This window comes from Hyla sarda, chromosome 3 (assembly GCF_029499605.1).
Source record: "Hyla sarda isolate aHylSar1 chromosome 3, aHylSar1.hap1, whole genome shotgun sequence".
Taxonomy (NCBI): Eukaryota; Metazoa; Chordata; class Amphibia; order Anura; family Hylidae; genus Hyla; species Hyla sarda.
In genome coordinates this window covers 381,670,080-381,689,873 of record NC_079191.1, presented here as the reverse complement: position 1 = coordinate 381,689,873, position 19,794 = coordinate 381,670,080, and the positions used below count along the sequence as shown (strand labels likewise).

Genomic DNA, 19,794 nt, shown 5'->3' with positions numbered 1-19,794 from the left:
TTACAAATATTGAATGTGTTAGTATTAACCATTTTGTTAATTAATTAATATTTTATTTTTTATTTATTTATTATTTATTTATTAATTAACCATTAGTATTAACTCTTTTAAGAATTAAGTTTTAACATTTACACCAGTTAACTCAGGAGTATAAATCAGTGTTTAGACTAAGTCACCCAGCCAAACATATATTCTAATATATATTTTAATGTATAATACCTTGTGGTTCAATGTTCATTTCATCTGCATTTCTGTTTTCTTTATCCATGGAAACTTCTTGGTCTGTTAAAGTGAAATTATATAATATTTAAACTTACTGTCTTGGCATTTGGCTTTTGTTACATATTATATGATAACCAGGTCATATGAACTAATGTTGTCAATGCCCAGTGAAATGTCTGGCTGAAACCAACGTTTGATGAGATATCTATTTGCTCATAAACTTTGTTGGGTTGGCAACCAGGGGCCAAAACAAGGTTTAGACAAGGTTTAGACACGAGTGGGATACCTCCAATCACCTGCCCTGGGAGCGAATGCAACTGTTAACCTTGAGAATCTGGGGCACTTGTCTCTGGATCCCTCGGCTCGTAAGTAACATAGTAACATAGTTCATAAGGTCGGAAAAAAAAGACAAGAGTCCATCAAGTTCAACCTATAACCCTAATGAGTCCCTGCTGAGTTGATATAGATCTAGAATACATAAGCTGTAATGTTATTATTCTCCCAAAATGCATCCAGACCCCTTTTAAATTCTTTTACAGAGTTCATCATGACCACCTCCTGTGGCAGAGAATTCCACAGTCTCACTGCTCTTACAGTAAAGAACCCCCACATGTGCTGGTGTAGAAACCTTCTTTCCTCTAGACGTAGTTATAGATACAGTCCTGGGTATAAATAGATCATGGGAGAGATCTCTGTACTGCCCCTGATATATTTATTCATAGTTATTAGGTCACCCTTAAGCCTTCTTTTTTTCTAAACTAAATAACGCTAATTCTGATAATCTTTTCAGTTACTGTAGTCCTCCCATTCCCCGTATAACTCTGGTTGCCCGTCTTTGAACCCTCTCCAGCTCCACTATATCTTTCTTGTACACTGGTTCCCAGTACTGTACACAGTATTCTATGTGTGGTCTGACAAGGGATTTGTACAGCAGTAGAATTATTTCCTTGTCATTGGCATATATGCCCCTATTAATGCACCCCATGAGCAGTGTTTGCTGCTTTTAGCTGCAAACACTCCCTTAGGATGTGCTTGCAGATAAAGGCTGCTGACTCCTTCCCCCACTCTGTAGGCCACAGGCTGCCTTGGACATGTGACCCATGAGAAGCCAGGAGCAGCAAAATACTCTTGCTCACTCACTGTGCATGCACCTGCATCAGGAGAAGTCCCTCTCTGTGTAGTTGTTCCTTTTTTTTTTTTTTTTTTACTTATGGGCAAAACCTGTCTACACTGGCAGCAACTATCTACCTACTAGGGCAACTGAATACTGGGAGCACCTATCTACCTATTTGGTCTCAATCGATTATTGATGGCACCTATCTATCTACAGGTTGCACTAATTTACCTACATGGGGTGACTGTTTATTGAGGTCATCAACTGGGGGACCTACTGCAGGGCATTTATCTTCATACTGTGGCCAAATGTTTACCCGGGGGCACCTACTTACCAAGAATGTCATTATTACCATTTGGAGCACTATGGGAGGAAAAAAAGGTGAAGCCTAAGATGTTTGTTAGACACATTCTTAGGATATGCAGCCTCATCTCAAACCCTGGCATGTTCCGATATTTTTCTGAAATCATAAAGTTGAGGCAAGTTCTCCTAACCTACATTTAACATCCTCAAAGTCCTCACTTACTGGCATTATATTGATCTCCGATGCACTAGGATATCCCAACATAACAGTATCTTGACACCCTCAAAAGGGAGATTATATTCCCTTTCTCCCTCTATATCAGTCTACTATTTACTCTTTATCACATTCAATGTATTTGTGTTTGTGTCATGTATTTTAACACTTATAATATGTACGGCACCCTGGAACTAAATTTGCTATAACATTAAACAAAAAAAAATATTTAAAAAAATAATAACAACCATGGTAATAACAACTGTAAGTCTTGGATGGTAGAAGTCTTCATGGTGCTCTGGGGCGGATTGAGAAAAAAAGGAAAGAGAATGACTGATCAGGGAAGAGCCCCCTGTGAGTTACTAGATAAAGCTGTACTATAATCACTTAAATGGTCCGCAGAGCCTGTGGAGAGCTAGTTTCTACTTCTCTATTGGCCACAGTATGGAGGAACTTTTGTATAGGTTATTATCTTTAGTAACAGTCTAGTGGCATTATTCAATTACTATGTGGTGATGATATGTGGTCATGGTGTGGCAGTATTAGTTGGTCCTTATAACGTGGAATTATTGGCAAAGTTAATCTTGGTATATCGGGGGAGATTTATCAAAACCTGTGTAGAGGAAAAGTTGCCCATAGCAACCAATCAGCTTGCTTCTTTAATTTTCAACAAGGCCTCTGCAAAATGAAAGAAGCAATCTGATTGGTTGCTATGGGCAACTTTTCCTTTGCACAGGTTTTGATAAATGTCCCCCATCATGTTTTATACAGTGGAAGTGCTGGTGGTTCAGTTGTGTAATAGCTATGTTGTCTTGGAGGTGGGGGAGGTGGTGCCATGTGTTGTATCTGCCAAGGGCACCATCATTCCTTGTCAATGCCCTGTGGACAACCATTAGAACTTCTATGACAATATGCAGGGATTATCTCATCTCAAGCAGATTTTCCATCAGGTTAGATAATAGCGTTTCTGAGAGCTCCTGTCAGTAACACACAATAATTTTCTATACACAATCCAACTGTATTATAATGTCATAAACAGCATATAGTACAAGTAATAGTATGTTTGCATTAAATGGAGGAGTAATGGATACATACCACTAATGTCAATAGTAAAATACTGAATACTCAAGTAAAAACTGTAAAATGCAGTCTACTCCGACATCCTCATACTACAGATTGTAAGTACAGGTGATCTGTTACTCTAAACATGTCAACTGGGTATATTAACCCATCACATAAAGTCATTGCTTTCCTTTATCAGGAACATTTGGATTTTGAGCCTGTTATGAGACTCTTTTGTTAAATAAAAATTTTCTCCAGTGATCTTCTATTCCTGTAACCCCCTAACACTTCTCTAGGAGATATGGAAACAGCAAAACACATTGGGGGACATCTATCAATGTTTGCTTATGTATTCCTTTTTTTAGTTGCTTTTTCTACTCCATATCTGAGCTGGAGTAAATATAGTAGCTTTTTTTATGCGATGCAACTTTTTTGCGACTTTTGCACTTGATAAATCTCTGACCACTGCAAGTCAAAAATCACTTTTTGCCTACGTACGCAAGTTCTTGATTTTTTGCTCAAGCCACTGCACAAGCAAAAATTTGCATGAAAATTTGCGTAGTCGCACATGCGATAATTTTGCAACAAATTTAGGCAAAAAAAATTCTACTAAATCCCTTGATAAATCTCCCCCATTGAGCTTTGCTGGATCCAAAATCTTGGTCACTTCTCTATTCAATTCCTGTCTAGATAAAATTGCCATTTTGGAGATGGGTGCGGTAACAGGTGGGACCCACATAATCTACCAGACATTTATGATATATCCTGTGAATATATCATAAATGTCTGAGATGGGAATACAGCTTTAATTATGTATTTTTAATATCAAACCTATATTTTGAATCACAATCCGAATCCCAATTCAAATCAGTAACTATTTGATTTGCCAGTCGTCAGCCTTTAGCACATTGAAAGATAAACATATACTTCACAGTCAACGCTTGCAGGATACATCAGTGTTCAGATGGCAGGTACTCTCATTATACTGAAAGCATGCACGGTTCTATTAGGACGTTATGATAACAAGGTATTCAATGCCATCTCCATATGTATGCCAAAAATAACTATACACGTACTTGATGAAGTAGATATATTTTTTACCTTGAGATGCTTCTGCCATGTCCACGTCCGCGTTAGTGTGTAATGGGCTTTCATTTTGTCCTAGGAGCAAAAACAAGATCCGTATATATATATATATATATATATATATATATATATATATATATATTTCTTTATTTTTATTTTTATTTTTTTTACCAAAATCTAACATTTCAAAACATATTTTAATATAACTCTAATAAGTAAGGCTGTGTCATTGGCAGTGCATGAGGTCTAGTTTCCTTAGACCTCTCTCACCGGAGGCACTTAATGGTCAAACTGATTTACTGTTATCTGTAAGTCATCTTTCCAAAACGCATGGGGTTTGTTTTTGTGAAAAAACGATGCGGCCAGATGTTAGCTGCAAGTCAATAGGGAACTGCAAAATGCCATATCCACTTGGTGTTTTTTAAGTTTGGCATTTTTTTTATCCTCTTGGCGTTTCCAGCTATTTTTGGCTCCTTGGCAGTTTTTCAAAAATTACCTCTTGTTGAGACTTTGTTTTGTTTTTTTAAGGAAAATCTTGGTGTTTTCCTCCAATTGAAATCTATAAGAGTGAAAAAACGCCAAGAAAAACGCCATGTGGGTTTTTACTTTGGTGTTTTTGCCAGCGGTTTTTATTCTTTTTTAGACTTTAGCGATCCAAAAAAGTGATGGAGATACCTTTTTTAATAAAATTTCGTACCATTAAAAAAAATAATAATTAAAAAGATACAGTAGGGATGGAAAAAAATAAATTTAACGAAATGTATCTTTTTTATAGCCACATTTTTAAACAGGGATCAATTTATGTGGGCGGGGAGGGAACTGTAGCTGACAATAATAAAAATGTAGAAAAGGGCCATTGAAATGTAAAAATAATATATTTGATTTAATTAATTTTGTTAAACTTTTTATTAATAATGTATTTTAATAATGTGTTGAATAAAGTGTGAGTGTGTTTAAATTTTTTCTCTTTTTTCTTTATTTCTTACATTTTTTAGGTAGTAATACTACTCCCAACGTGGAACACACTGTTTCATGATGGCAGTAGTAGTACATGTACTAATTTACAGATCGCCCCGGGTGTCACTTCTGACACCCATTGCGATCCTTCTGTATAATGTATAAATGAGGGCGGACGCTCTTCAATGGTACCCTGAACTGCCGTATATATACACCTATTCATATTTCCCACAAAGAGCTGTGATTGGCCAGTTGGTTCCAGCCAATCACAACTCTCTGTGGGAAATCTGAATATGTTTATATATACGTCAGTGCAGGTGAGCATAGAAGAGTGACCGGCTGCCCGCCTCTATACATTATACAGGAGGATCACAGCAGGTGTCACCCGCTGTTATCTTTCCTTAACTGCAGTTACTACTGCTCCCAACACGGAGCACATTCGGCTGTCAGAAGTCAGAAGTGCCATTTGCTGCGATCTGTCTATTAATGCAGATACTACAGCTCCCAGCATGGAGCTGAGTTAAGGACAGATCACAGCGGGTGTCACTCCTGACACCCACTGTGATGGTCCTTTATCCTTCATCCCTGAGATGCGGATCGGCTTCTTCCTGCGCTCTGCATCTCTGCTCTGTACTCCGGGCGGCCAGTGATGTGAATATTTATATAACATCTTGCCAATCCCCACTCTTGGTGGAAAATATGAATTCTATTCACGTCACTGGCCGGCCCGGAGATCAGAGCAGAGATGCGAGTGCTGTATAGGGCAATCTGTCTATTATTACAGTGTGTTCAATGCTGGGAGTAGTACTACCAAAAAAATGTTAAAAATAAGAAAAAAGTTAAAAACACATACACATTATTAAAATACATTACTAATAAAAATGATAACATGTATTATCAAAAATATATTATTTTTACATTTAAATGTCCCCTTTCTAGATTTTTATTATTGTTGGCTACATTTTTAGTTCCCTCTGTCGGGTACATATTTTTCAATCCCTACTGCATGGTTTTGTTTTTGTTTTGTTTTTTGTAACCAACAAATTTAGAAGAAAAAAAAAATGGGCCAAAAATGCAATTTTCGCTCAAAGGCATAAACGCCAGAAAAACTGCCAAAATGTAGAAAAAAGCTGTGACAGTTTTTCTGGTGTTTTTGCTGGCCTTTTTTTAGGTGTAAAAAAAAGTGGAAACCTTACAGTTGTAAGGTATCTGAACTTTATCCTGAATGAAGCATCTGGTTGTAACATTCCACAGTGTAAGACAACTGATTACAATAATATCCAATTCATGTTTTGTGATCCTTTTATATTTTCGGTTCAGGGACATAACTGTAGGGAGTATTTCTATGTACTGGGGCCTAAGCTGGGCTAAAAAAAAATCCTTATGTCCATAAGTAGAGGTTTCAGCTTTAAAGCAACATTTTCATGAGGTTCATGAAGGCAATACCAACTCACTTAGAGTAAAAGGCACAGAAAAAATCTATAGAAAACCCCGGGGTGGAGACATGAGTAGACACCTGCTAAATAGAGAAACATTTTGTATGTTTTCTCTTAAAACGATCCACCCACAGGGTTTGAACCAAAGATTGGGCCTGATTACTGTATATTGAAATGATGTGCACTTTGTATAAATACTTTTTTTTTTTTTAAATTGTGTCCCACCATTTGGAATATATATGCATGTGATTCCATCGCTATCTTAGAAAATGTACAATGAAGTTACAAATTTGCGTGGGTCACCTGTGATGTGATTGCCTTGTACGCTTCCATTCGCTGGAATAAGGGAATCGATGCCTTCTTTTTTTGCTTAAATAATTACAGTGCCTACTCCCCTGGTCTGAAGGAATATGTCATTTTAAAGGTGGAATTTTTGTTAAATCATAATTTTTTTTATGTTTGAGGAGAAATTCTTTCTTCAAACCAGGGGAGCTCCATCGTTGGCTAATATTTTTATGATATTTTGGGAAACACAGTATATTTTTTCTTCAGATAATCCTTTTTTGGAGTACATCCAATGGATAGGTCGTTTCATAGACGACCTGCTCATAATAAGGAAGGGTACAAGGCAACAGTTTGAGGCATTTATGCACTACATTAATAATAATGATCTAAATTTGAAATTCACTTCACATTTGGATACAGAGAAAATACATTTTTTGGACGTCACTTTATCCTTCAGCAACAATAGAGTTATTTTTGGTCCCTATCGCAAGGAAACAGCCACCAACTCCATATTATTAGCATCTTCATGTCTCTCCGAACACATCACTATAAACATACCATATGGGGAACTTTGCAGGTTAAGAAGAAACTGTACACAAAATGAAACATTTATACAGGAATCAGAACAACTTAATAGGAGATTAGTAGAGAGGGGGTACAATAAAAATAACTTGGATAGTGCCATACAAAAAGTTAAAGAGAGAGAGAGAGACATACTCTGCTAAAAGGACAAAAAAAAATCACATAAAAATTATACAAATAAATTAAGTAGGAAACCATCTTTTTGTTACAGCATACAGTGCACAATTTGCATCTATAAAATGCATCATCTCCAAATATTTGCCAGTGTTAGAGGTGGATGCGATATTGAGGAAAGTTATCACACCGGGTGTGAACATAGTCCCTAGAAGAGGACCGACTTTAGGTTCAGTACTCCCGCCTAGCATGAATAGAAGGAGAAGCAGCTCCGGTCAAGAGAATATACAGTGGTTGAAGTACATTGGTAACATAGGATGTGGACACACGAGATGTATCACCTGTGGGTTTATGGAGAAAGCTAATCAATTCACATTGTATGTAACCTATCCCATAAAAAGCTACATAAACTGCAACAAAGAATATGTGGTATATCTGGCATCATGCACAGTATGCAGAATGCAATATGTGGGATCCACAAGTAATCAATTGAAGGTCCACATTAGAAGGCATGTCTCGGACATGAAGGGTGTAAAAGTAGGGGTTTCAGCATTAACGCAACCTTTTCGTGAGGTTCATGAAGGCAATACCAACTCACTTAGTGTAAAAGGCATAGAAAAAAATCAATAGAAAACCCTGGGGTGGAGACACCTGCTAAATAGAGAAATATTTTGGATATTTTCTCTTAAAACTATCCACCCACAGGGTTTGAACCAAAGATTGGACCTGATTACTGTATATTGAAATGATGTGCACTTTCTATATATACTTTTTTCTTATGAAATTGTGTACCACCATACGGAATATATATGCATGTGATTGTATGTTCTTTGAGAATGTTATATTACTGATACTGAATCCTGACCATGTTTTCCAGCTGTCGCTTTTAAATGTGTAATGTGACTCTATTCTAAGAGTATTTTAACATGTTGTGTGTATCAAGAAACCACTAAGCGCATTGTTGCATGAAAGGCATCAGAGGTTTCTTCGTGTCTGTTTTATCCTGTTGATCCTAATAAAGAGCCAAGAATTTGTATCTGAACACCTAGTGCTGGACATTCATTTTGTAGTTATGTCCATGTGTGGAATCCAGTACTATCAATATTTTATACTATATGAATACTTCATTGAGTTGGGGCCATGTTAAAGATTTTGCGGAGAAGCTGAAGAGCCTCAAGTTTCTCCTCTAATTCAATTGTATTATTTAGAATCCCCTTTTCTTATTTGTATCATTATGCAACTTTTCACATACATATGGGACATTATTGCAGCCAGAACACTAAGTCAAAAAGGTAAATAAAATAATTTTCCATAATATGTATATATGTAATACTTCTGGTAAGGCACTGTGATAAGGACTCCAGGTCCAAGTGGGTGCTCTGCTACTGGGGACACGACTCACTGTCCCATAACTTGTACATCCAAAGAAAGAGAAGCGGCACTCCAAATTGTGTGATTTTGTGGTTTAATTCACCCATCAAGTCAGCAGTGCTACATTCGGTCTGCACAATGAGACCTTTCTCAAGCCCTTGAGAAAAGTCTCATTGTGCAGACCGAAACGTAGCACTGCTGACTTGATGGGTGAATAAAACCACGATATCACGCAATTTGGAGTGCCGCTTCTGTTTCTTTGGATGTATATGTATATATGTGTTTAGTCCCTTTATTAATAAAACATTTTATAACTTAAAGGGGTACTCCGCTGCCACATTGAACATTTTGTTCAGAACGCTGTGTGCGGGCATCACACCACGCCCCCTCAATGCAAGTCTATGGGAGGGGGTTGTGGCGTCACGACCCCCGTAGCCCACCCCCAGCATTCGGAACAAAATGTTCCGAATGCTGGGGCAGAGGAGTACCCCTTTAAATCCTTCTGCTCAATATGGCACTCACTGAATCTGTCTGTACACCCAATACATTGGGGGGTATTTATGAAACATTTTACTCTAGTTTTCTTTGGTAAATTTGTTGCGATATTTTGTCGCAGTGTGTTTTTTGGCGACTTTTTCTGCGACTTTTCATTTACCGGTGTTTAGGATTGTTGCTGTGGTAGACTTGTTTTTGGTTGATTTTTTGAGGGATTTATGAAACTGCAACTTTTTTTTTAAAGTCGCATACTTGGCAGCAACCCACCAAAAAGAGTGCTAATCATCACCAAATAAAAAAAGAGCTTACAAACTGTGGACAGCATTATTTAAAAAGTCAAATAATTGTTGCACAGGCTAAAAAGTCGCAGAGAAAACAGCACACAAAGTTGGGTACTGATGCAAGAAATATGATTTAACACATGCCCTGCAACGTGATAAATTTGGTACAGGTGCACAGTTCCCACAACATGAATTAGTTAAGTAAAAAGACGTTCACCTACCCCACTTTTCATTAATATCCCCCATTGTTTTTAAAATGAAAGCCATATAGCATACAGAGACTTTCCCTGTCACATGCTGACAATGTGACAGTGTAGGAGTCCTTCACACTGTGCTTATAAGTTTGAGGGGGCATGTATGATACTGAGGACCAATAAAATAATCATATGGATCAGAACTCACTAGATGTTATAGGGAGGAATTTTTTTTTTTAAAAACACAAATAAAATAAAAAATATAATTTGCCCTCTGTCGGCTGTCTCGGCAGACGAAGAGGTGTTGGCCAAATAATTTTTAAAATTATTATTTCTCCCTCACTGCTCATATCAGCCATTTATTCACACTTCTAAACTGTGATGCAACCAAATATTCCTTATGGTGGTGTCACACATAATATATTGGACTGGGCATATATATCAGACCGGCGCCGAATTCCATTTACTTCAATGAGCCGACTGGAGTCAAACGACAAACAGTAACTTTTCTGGCCCATATCCAGTTTTGTGACCGGACCTAAAACTGCAGAAAACTATGGTTTTAGGTCCGGTCAGAAAACCATATACGGGCCAGAAATGAGCTGACCAGAGTCACTGTTTGACTCCGGTCGGCTCATTAAAGTAAATGGAGTTCGGCGATGGTCCAGGTTGGGTACGGGAGTGCACGGTTTTCCCCTCCCTCAGCCAGATCCGGCAGTCGTACGCTCCGAATGTAGTGTGAATGCAGCCGTCTGGCATTGTGTTCTCACTAGCGTTATTCTTCATGACTAGTAGAGTAAAAATTATTCTGGAAAACCAATGCATAATCTTTAAATATATATATATATATATATATATATATATATATATATATATATATATTAGTTAAGTACCCGACGTTGCCCGTTTTTACCTTCCTAATCCTTGTTGTGGAGGAAAATCAACAGGAAGCTTTTGACTTCATATCCCGTCCTCATATATTGTTGTCATATCCCAACCCCATATCCCGTCCTCATTTCCCGACCTCCTATCCCAAACTCCTGTCCCATCCTCCTGTCTCCACCTCCTATTTCGACCTCCTATCCTGTCTTCATATCCCGACCTCCTATCCCAACCTCCTACCCCATCCTCCTATCTCGACCTCCCATCCCGACCTCCTATCCTGTCCTCATATCCCGTCCTCCTATCTCGACCTCCTATATCCCGTCCTTCTAGCCCGTTCGCCTATCCCGACCTCCTATCTCGACTTCCTATCATGACCTCCTATCCGTCCTCATATCTCATCCTCATATCCCGTACTCCTATCACCTATCCTATGTTTGTTGTTGACATATAAGTAATGTGTGCCAAGTTTCATGTTCATATCTTTAGCCGTTTGGACGTGATGCTGGAACATACACACACATATACACACATTGAGTTTTATATATATACTAACTGAATACCCGGCGTTGCCCATTTTTTCCTTCCTAATCTTTGTTGGGGAGAAAAATAAACAAAGGGGGAAGCTTTTGAATTCATATTCAGTCCTCATATATTGTTGTCATATCCTAACCCCATATCCCGACCTCCTATCCCATCCTCCTATCTCAACCTCCTATCCTGACCTCCAATCCTGTCCTTCTATCTCGACCTCCTATCCCGACCTCCAATCTCGAGCTCCTATGCCGACCTCCTATCTTGACCTCCTATCCCGTCCTCCTATCTCGACCTCCTATCCCATCCTCCTATCTCAACCTCCTATCCCCACCTCCTATCCCCACCTCCTATCCCGTCCTCCTATCCTGACCTCCTTTCCCGTCCTCATACCTCGACCTCCTTTCCCGTCCTCATATCTCGACCTCCTATCCAGACCTCCTAGCCCATCCTCCTAGCCCGTCCTCCTAGCCCGTCCTCCTAGCCCGTCCTCCTAGCCCGTCCTCCTATCTTGACCTCCTATCCCGACCTCCCATCCCGACCTCCCATCCCGACCCGTAATGTGTGTACCAGGTATTGAAATATCTCCAGCCGTGCGGAAGTTATGTGGAAACATACATTTCCCATTGATTTGCATGGGACTTTAAACAAAAACCCTGACCCTCACAAATGGGGGTAGTTAAGGGTTAAATTAACCATCCTATATTTTAAGTGGACATATAAGTAACATGTGACCAAGTAATATCGAAATATCTCCAGCCGTTTGGAAGTTATGCAGTAACATATATTTCCCATAGAGTTGTATGGGACTTTAAACATAAACCCCGCCCCTGGCAAATGTAGGTGAGTAAGGGTTAAATCACCTATCCTATGTGTGTTGTTGACACATAAATAACATGTGTGCCAAGTTTCATGTTAATATCTTTAGCCATTTGGAAGTTTTTGTGGAACATACACACTTTGAATTTTATATATACAGTATATAGATAGGATAAGGCAGATAGTCGCAGCACTCCAAAAGTGTGAAAAAATCAGGTGGCTTTTATTCCATACAAAAACAAGAGCTGATCTTTTCACACTTTTGGAGTGCTGCGACTATCTGCTTTATCCGGTATTTTGGGTCTGTGACCTGGACCAACTAGTTGCCTGCACCCGGCTACTGCTGCAAAGATCTTTTTGCCGTGGTTGTGCTGCTCTTCACATTATTTATATATATATATATATATATATATATATATATATATATACATATACTAGCTGAGTACCCGGCGTTTCCTTGTTTTTTCCTTCCTCATCCTTGTTGGGGAGGAACATTAACAAAGGAGGAAGCTTTTGACTTCATATCCCATCCCATATATTGTTGTCAAATCCCAATCCCATATCCCTTCCTCATACCCCAACCTCCTATCCCGACCTCCTATCCAGTCCTCCTATCCCGTCCTCTTATCCAGACCTCCTATCCGACCTCCTGTCCTGTCCTCCTGTCCCGTCCTCCTATCCCCTCCTCCTATCTCGACCTCTTATCCCAACCTCCTATCCCGACCTCCTATGCTGACCTCCTATCCCGTCCTCCTATCTCGACCTCCTATCTCGACCTCTTGTCCCAACCTCCTATCCCGTCCTCCTATACTGTCCTCCTATCCAGTCCTCCTGTCCCGACCTCCTGTCCCGACCTCCTATCCCGTCCTCCTATCCCGTCCTCCTATCCTGACCTCATATCCAGACCTCCTCCCCCAAGCTCCTGTCCCATCCTCCTATACTTTCCTCCTATCCAGTCCTCCTGTCCCGACCTCCTATCCCGACCTCTTATCTCGACCTCCTATCCCGAGCTCCTATCCCGAGCTCCTATCCCGTCCTCCTATCCCGTCCTCCTATCCCGTCATCCTAACCTGACCTCCTATCCCGACCTCCTATCCCATCCTCCTATCCCGTCCTCCTATCCTGACCTTGTATCCTGACCTCCTATCCTGACCTCCTATGCAGTCCTCCTATCTTGACCTTCTATCCCGTCCTACTATCACGTCCTCCTATCCCGACCTCCTATCCTGTCCTCCTATCCCGACCTCCTATCTTGTCCTCCTATCCCGTCCTCCTATCTTGACCTCCTATCTCGACCTCCCATCCTGTCCTCCTATCCCAACCTGTAATATATGTACCAGTTATTGAAATATCTCCAGCTGTACAGAAGTTATGTTAGAACATACAAGTCCCATTGATTTGCATAGGACTTTAAACAAAAGCCCCAACCCTCACAAATGGGGGTAGTTAAAGGGGTATTCCAGGTAAAACCTTTTATATATATATATATATATATATATATATATATATATATATATATATATATATATCAACTGGCTCCGGAAAGTTAAACAGATTTGCAAATTACTTCTATTAAAAAATCTTAATCCTTCCAATAGTTATTAGCTTCTGAAGTTTTCTGTCTAACTGCTCAATGATGATGTCACGTCCCGGGAGCTGTGCATGATGGGCGAATATCCCCATAGGAACTGCACAGCTCCCAGGACATGAGTCATCAGAGAGCAGTTAGACAGAAAACAACAACTCAACTTCAGAAGCTAATAACTATTGGAAGGATTAAGATTTTTTAATAGAAGTAATTTACAAATCTGTTTTACTTTCCGGAGCCAGTTGATATATAAAAAAAAGTTTTGCCTGGAATACCCCTTTAAGGGTTATATTAACTATCCTATATTTTAAGTGGACATATAAGTAACATGTGACCAAGTATTATCGAAATATCTCCAGACGTTTGGAAGTTATGCAATATCATATATTTCCCATAGACTTGTATGGGACTTTAAACAAAAACCCTGACCCTGGTAAATGGGGGTGAGTAAGGGTTAAATCACCTCTCATATGTTTGTGGCTGACATATAAGTAACATGTGTGCCAAGTTTCATGTTAATATCTTTAGCCGTTTGGAAGTTTTTGTGGAACATACACACACACACATACATACACATAGACACACACATTGAGTTTTCTATATATAGATATATGATATATGAATGTACCGAATGTGTATATGTATATACATGTATGTTCCAGCCTAACTTCCAAACTGCCAGAGATATTTGGAGGGAACTTGGTAGACATAATATAAATAAATGTAAACACAGCCTGTCTATTGTAAATGGCGGATAACAATCCAGTACTGCGGCTGTAAGGATTTTGTGGGATGATTTCACCGAACATTGAAAATAAAATTTTAGACTTATGCATCCAATTGTATAGTCATAAAATCTGCTGTGGAAACATTAAAATAAAAATCTATTGCTGCAGCGAATATTATGAAATTGACACATAAATAATAAATACGACAGTCTTTAAATGAAAACGTTGAATGTCTGGTGCTAAGCAAAAATAATACTTTGTTTAAAGGAGCTACACAAAAGTAATCTGCAACGGCTGTCAACAATATTACACTTACGTATATCAATAAGGGAAATAAAAGGTTTTATTAAAAAACGCTAAGTCGGCTCCCTGTCTATTTGTACCTTGGTCCCAGTGCTCCATTATCCCGCTGATAGAGCATCGGCATGCGCGTGGACTGCTTTTTTATTTAGAGATAAATATTTGATGAAAGGTTTTGCTTTTAATAGATATCTTATTCATGAGCAATCAGAATAGATGTCCCTAAAAGCGCCAGGTCTCCGGTAAAAACTTCTGTAGATTTTGTTCTGTTAAAACCGGATTTGGCCCTCTCATCACTAATTTACAAGACATAATTGGAGTGATTGAAGGTTGTAGCGTTTGCTTCATTGGATTTGTGTAATTTCCAGCGCTACTTAACATCTTTATAGAGATTGACTGAGTAGTTACTATGTTATTCAGAATATAGAGTGCCAACACAATCGTATCAATTAGTATTGTGACTGCAGGGGAAACAAACCTAAACAGAAGGCTGACCAGCATTATGGTGGAGCTGCTCAAATGTATCTACAGCTCCGCAACTGTTTCAGCTTTGTGTTTGCTGCTCAAATACCTGGCGGGCATCTAGATAACGTGTTTCGAAAAAACTTTTCTAGCTGCAGACTCACTTTATTCCTTATTTTGCACAAAAAATACTTAAAAATAAGCCAATGGAACCAAGACATGGGAAGCAGAGGTACTATTGTAGTTCATGGGCCACTTATTATAATAGTGGTGTCTTATTATATGGCAGAGGACCCTAATGGCTACACCCCAGATGGGACTTTACAGGTTCTTTACATTTTTAGATAACATGCACCTCTCAAATCCTATTACATTTCCTATCTACAGTAAATCTCAAGGATATGGATGCCACAGTTGATTATACAATGCCTTACTGCTGGGAACAGAATTAGGCTACGGTCACACTATGGCCCATATTTACTAAAACTATCTAGTTTTTAAACAGTAGAAACCTAGACTAGACAGTCTTAAGGGTGAGTTCACACTATTGTGAATTTCCCCCTAAAAAATTTGGGATATTCCATGCACAACATCATCGGCACTATGGCCGCTCGGACATGTACCATCACCATTGACGTCAATCCATGTCTAAATGAAATAATAAACATGGAGCTACATTACAACAGGGGGGGCTTTGAATTTAAAAGGGGTAGTAATTTGCATATTGCTATTAGTTAATGAGCTCTAATACTCTATATCAGCAGGATAGTATAGGCTAAGTGCTTACAGATTCCCATTAAAAGGAAACGGACAGCAGGTTCACACTTACTAAACTCAATAAACAAAGTTATAGCATAGGTGAACCGGATTACAACGAGGTAAAACTGCCATGAATCCGATTTGCAGTCCGGTCCCAGAGATGTCCGTTGCATCAGACACAATTGCTGATAGCTGGCTTTGCGCAATGGAGGTCAGACCTGGTATACCAAGGTTTATAAAGTATGCCAAAAATGTGCTGGTATTCTAGTGCAAGATTCTGGTTCTGTTTAAGCCAACTAATAGTCGAATCTAGACAGACTAAATCTAGGACACATCTGCATCAAAGGACTCCCATCCGGGAATCAGTTTAAATAACCAGACAAAGAACTATAGTAAGCAGTTGTATAGTAAGTATTGTTTTGTCTGGTTATAATTAAGTAAAACAATGGACACCAGATGGAAACATGATGAACACAATTAAAGTCAAATGGGTCTCCAAGGATCCGTTGGTGTCCGTCATGGAGCAGACCGTCCGGCTAAGTTTACTGCTCTTCAGCAGAATCTGTAATGAAAGCCCCAGATGAAGCTTCAGTCACATGATCCTAACCTAAAAATGCGACAGATTTATCGAAACAACATGATACACTGCAATAAATCTAGAGCTTTGTTAGGCTGTCTAGTCTAAGTTTACACTGTCTACGAAATTGACAGTTTTAATAAATCTGAACTTATGTTCTCCACATTTGTTAATGAAAACTAAAGCTTTTGTGAAAAAATTGCTGCACATTTTGAACTGTTGATGAAATGCTGTCAGTGTCCGATCTGTGCAATGTAATGGAGTAACTCTCAGCTCAGCGCTGTTTTCTCTGTAATGGTATTTGACACTTTCAAAAAAGAACTTTACTCTGGCATCTTAAGTGTTGTGTTCTCTTAGATTTCCAACCTGATATATATCATATGCCAAAACACTCCGCTTCACCTGAAATAAAAACTAGAAGAAGGATCTCAAATCTCATGTAATGGAAAGTAGTGGAAACAGTGAAGTTGTCCTCTTTATAGCAGCTGCATTATAAATATATATGTTGTTCACTCTGCAGTAGAATATATATACCGTATATATTTTCTTTTCTACGCTTAAAGGAGATATGCAGCATAAAACGTTTATGTCCCCCTGTGCCCGGGCTGCAAAAACAAATAAATCAAACATTAACTTACCTTGCTACGTGCCCCCATTGCTCCAGTACTGGCGTCACGTTCCTCCGCTGCTGCTGAGGAATGGAACACCGGTACCGGAGCAACATATATATCAGGTGCCAAAAATTGTCTTCATATATACAATGCTTTGAAAAGTTTTCCAACTTTTTCACCTTTAGTTATGTAGCGGCCTTGTGCTAAAATTAAAATTAAAAAAATCATGTGTTCCCCCCATCATTTTACCCCATAATGAGAACGTGAAAACAAAAATGTAGACATTTTTTTTTTACGAATTCATTAAACATGGCATGAAGCATTTTTTTTACATCTTTTTTTTGTGAGCTGGTAATGTGTGGGAGCACCAAATTTATTAAATGGTCACAGAGCATTTGATACATTTTGTGCAGGTCACATTTTCTGAAATTTCTCTCTTCACATACACCAAAAAGCTATGCTAAGTCTGGGCTGGTGTAGTTTAGAGACTTTTCAGTGGCATGGCGCCTTTTTTGATTCATAAAACCCGTCCATATCATGTGTATTGCCAAAATCAGTGGATTGCAACACAAAAGCAGCAGAAGTGTGTAAACCAAGAGGCGCAAAAAAAGTCCTGCTTGGGCCTTTTTTGCACCTTTTGTAGACACAAAAAATTGTCTAAAGACAATGATAAATGTCAGCCCCAGTCTCTCTTAGAAATTTGGGGTTGCAGTGGCTCGCCGAACCTTCAAGCATTGCTAGGCTCGGCTCACGCAAGCCTGGTAACTGCAGTAATAATAGCAGAAGGGATGAGGAACACATGGATTGACATTTATCATTGTCTTTAGACAGTTTTTTGTGTCTACAAAAGGTGCAAAAAAGGTGCAAGCAGGGTTTATTTGCGCCTTTTGGTTTACACATTTATGCTGATTTTGAGTGGCATTCCACAGATTTTTGCAATACACATGATATAGAAGGGTTTCATGAACTGCACCTTTTTGTGAAAAGGCGCAAAAAAAGGCGCAAAGCCACTGAAAATTCTCTTAAACTACACCAGACTAGCTTAGCTTTTTGGTGTATGTGAAATTTCAGAAAAATGTGACCTGCAAAAAATTTATCAAATGCTCTGTGACCATTTAATAAATTTGGTGCTCCTACACATGACCAGCATACAAAAAAAAGTGTAGAAAAATGTCTCACTTACACTTTCAATGATAAATTCTGACCATGGGGTTTTGATGCCTGAATGAATAACGAAAGGTACTAGGAGCACTAAAAATGATGTCAGGATAGCTTTCAGTTATCAATAAGATCACATAACCCCAAGTGATCCAATTGTAGCCATACATTACAGTGGGGATCAAAAGTTTGGGCACCCCTAGTAAAAATGTGTATTAATGTGCATAAAGAAGCCAAGGAAAAATGGAAATGTCCAAAAGGCATCAAATTACAGATTAAACATTATTATACTATGGCAACAAAAGTTAGATTTTATTTCCATCATTGACACTTTCAAAAAAACAGAAAACAAAACAATGGCATCTGCAAAAGTTTGGGCACCCTGCAGAGTTAATATCTTGTACTGCCCCCTTTGGTAAGTATCACAGCCTGTAAACGCTTTTTGTAGCCAGCCAAGAGTCTTTCAATTCTTGTTTGAGGTATCTTTGCCCATTCTTCCTTACAAAAGTATTCCAGTTCTTTGAGATTTCTGGGCTGTCTGTCACACACTGATCTTTTAAGGTCTATCCATAGATTTTCAATTATGTTGAGGTCAGGAGATTGTGAAGGCCATGGCTAAACCTTCAGTTTACGCCTCTTGATGTAATCCCCCGTGGATTTTGAGGTGTGTTTAGGATCATTATCCATTTGTAGAAGCCATCTCTTTAACTTCAGCTTTTTCACAGATGGCATAAAGTTATCAACCAAAATTTGCTGAAATTTAATTGAATCCATTTTTCCTTCTACTTGTGAGATGTACACTGGCTGCAATACAACCCCAAAGCATGATTGATCCACCCCCATGCTTAGCAGTTGGAGGTTCTTTTCATTAAATTCTGTTCCCCTTCTCCAAATGTATCTTTGCACATTCCGGCCAAAAAGTTCAATTTTAACCTCATCGTTCCACAGAACTTATGTCCAAAATGCATCAGGCTTGTCTATATGTTCATTTGCAAAGTTCAAACGCTGATTTTTGATGTGAGGACGTAGAAGAGTTTTTCCCCTGATGACTCTTCCCTGAAGACTATATTTGTACAAGTATCTCTTTATTGTGGAATAGTGTACCCTCCAGTGTCTGCCAGATCTTTCTGGAGGGATTGTGCAGTCAAACGTGGGTTTTGAACTGTTTGCTTGCTTTAACTTCCACTGTTCCTGATGACTGCCATTTCTTAATTACATTCCGAACAGAGGATATTGACATCTGAAAACGTTTTGTTATCTTCTTATAGCCTTCTCCAGCTTTGTGAGTGTCAACTATTTTCAGTTTCAGATTTGTAGACAACTGCTTAGAAGAACCCATGGTGCTGATTGTTGGGGCAAGGTCAGATGAGTCTGGGCATTTAAAACCATTGACAGCGACATCACTTGGTCTTCCCAGATGATGATTGAGAACAATCCATGACTCTGGCAGGTCTCAGCTTTGCAAAGGGGACAGTGCATGTTATAAATTCTGCAGGGTGCCCAAACTTTTGCAGACGCCATTTTTTTGTTTTCTTTTATTTTGAAAGTGTAAATCAGGGGTCCTCAAACTTTTTAAATGGGGGGCCAGTTCACGGTTCACAAATTCCTATAAACACTTATATATCTTATTAGTGGACTACCAATTTAAGTACGCAGCACA

The 19,794-nt window shown here is 38.9% G+C and overlaps 1 protein-coding gene across 1 annotated transcript in view; it reads right to left on the bottom strand.

Annotated features, from left to right (window-relative positions):
• The window catches only part of MACROD2 (mono-ADP ribosylhydrolase 2), a 2,467,642-nt gene that overhangs the window by 52,111 nt on the left and 2,395,737 nt on the right, over positions 1-19,794 (bottom strand). The window contains exons 16-17 of the mRNA XM_056567894.1: positions 4,017-4,076; positions 220-282 (exon numbers count right to left, since the gene is read on the bottom strand). Coding sequence (XP_056423869.1) covers positions 220-282; positions 4,017-4,076 — 123 coding nt within the window. The remainder of the gene's footprint in view (positions 1-219; positions 283-4,016; positions 4,077-19,794) is intronic.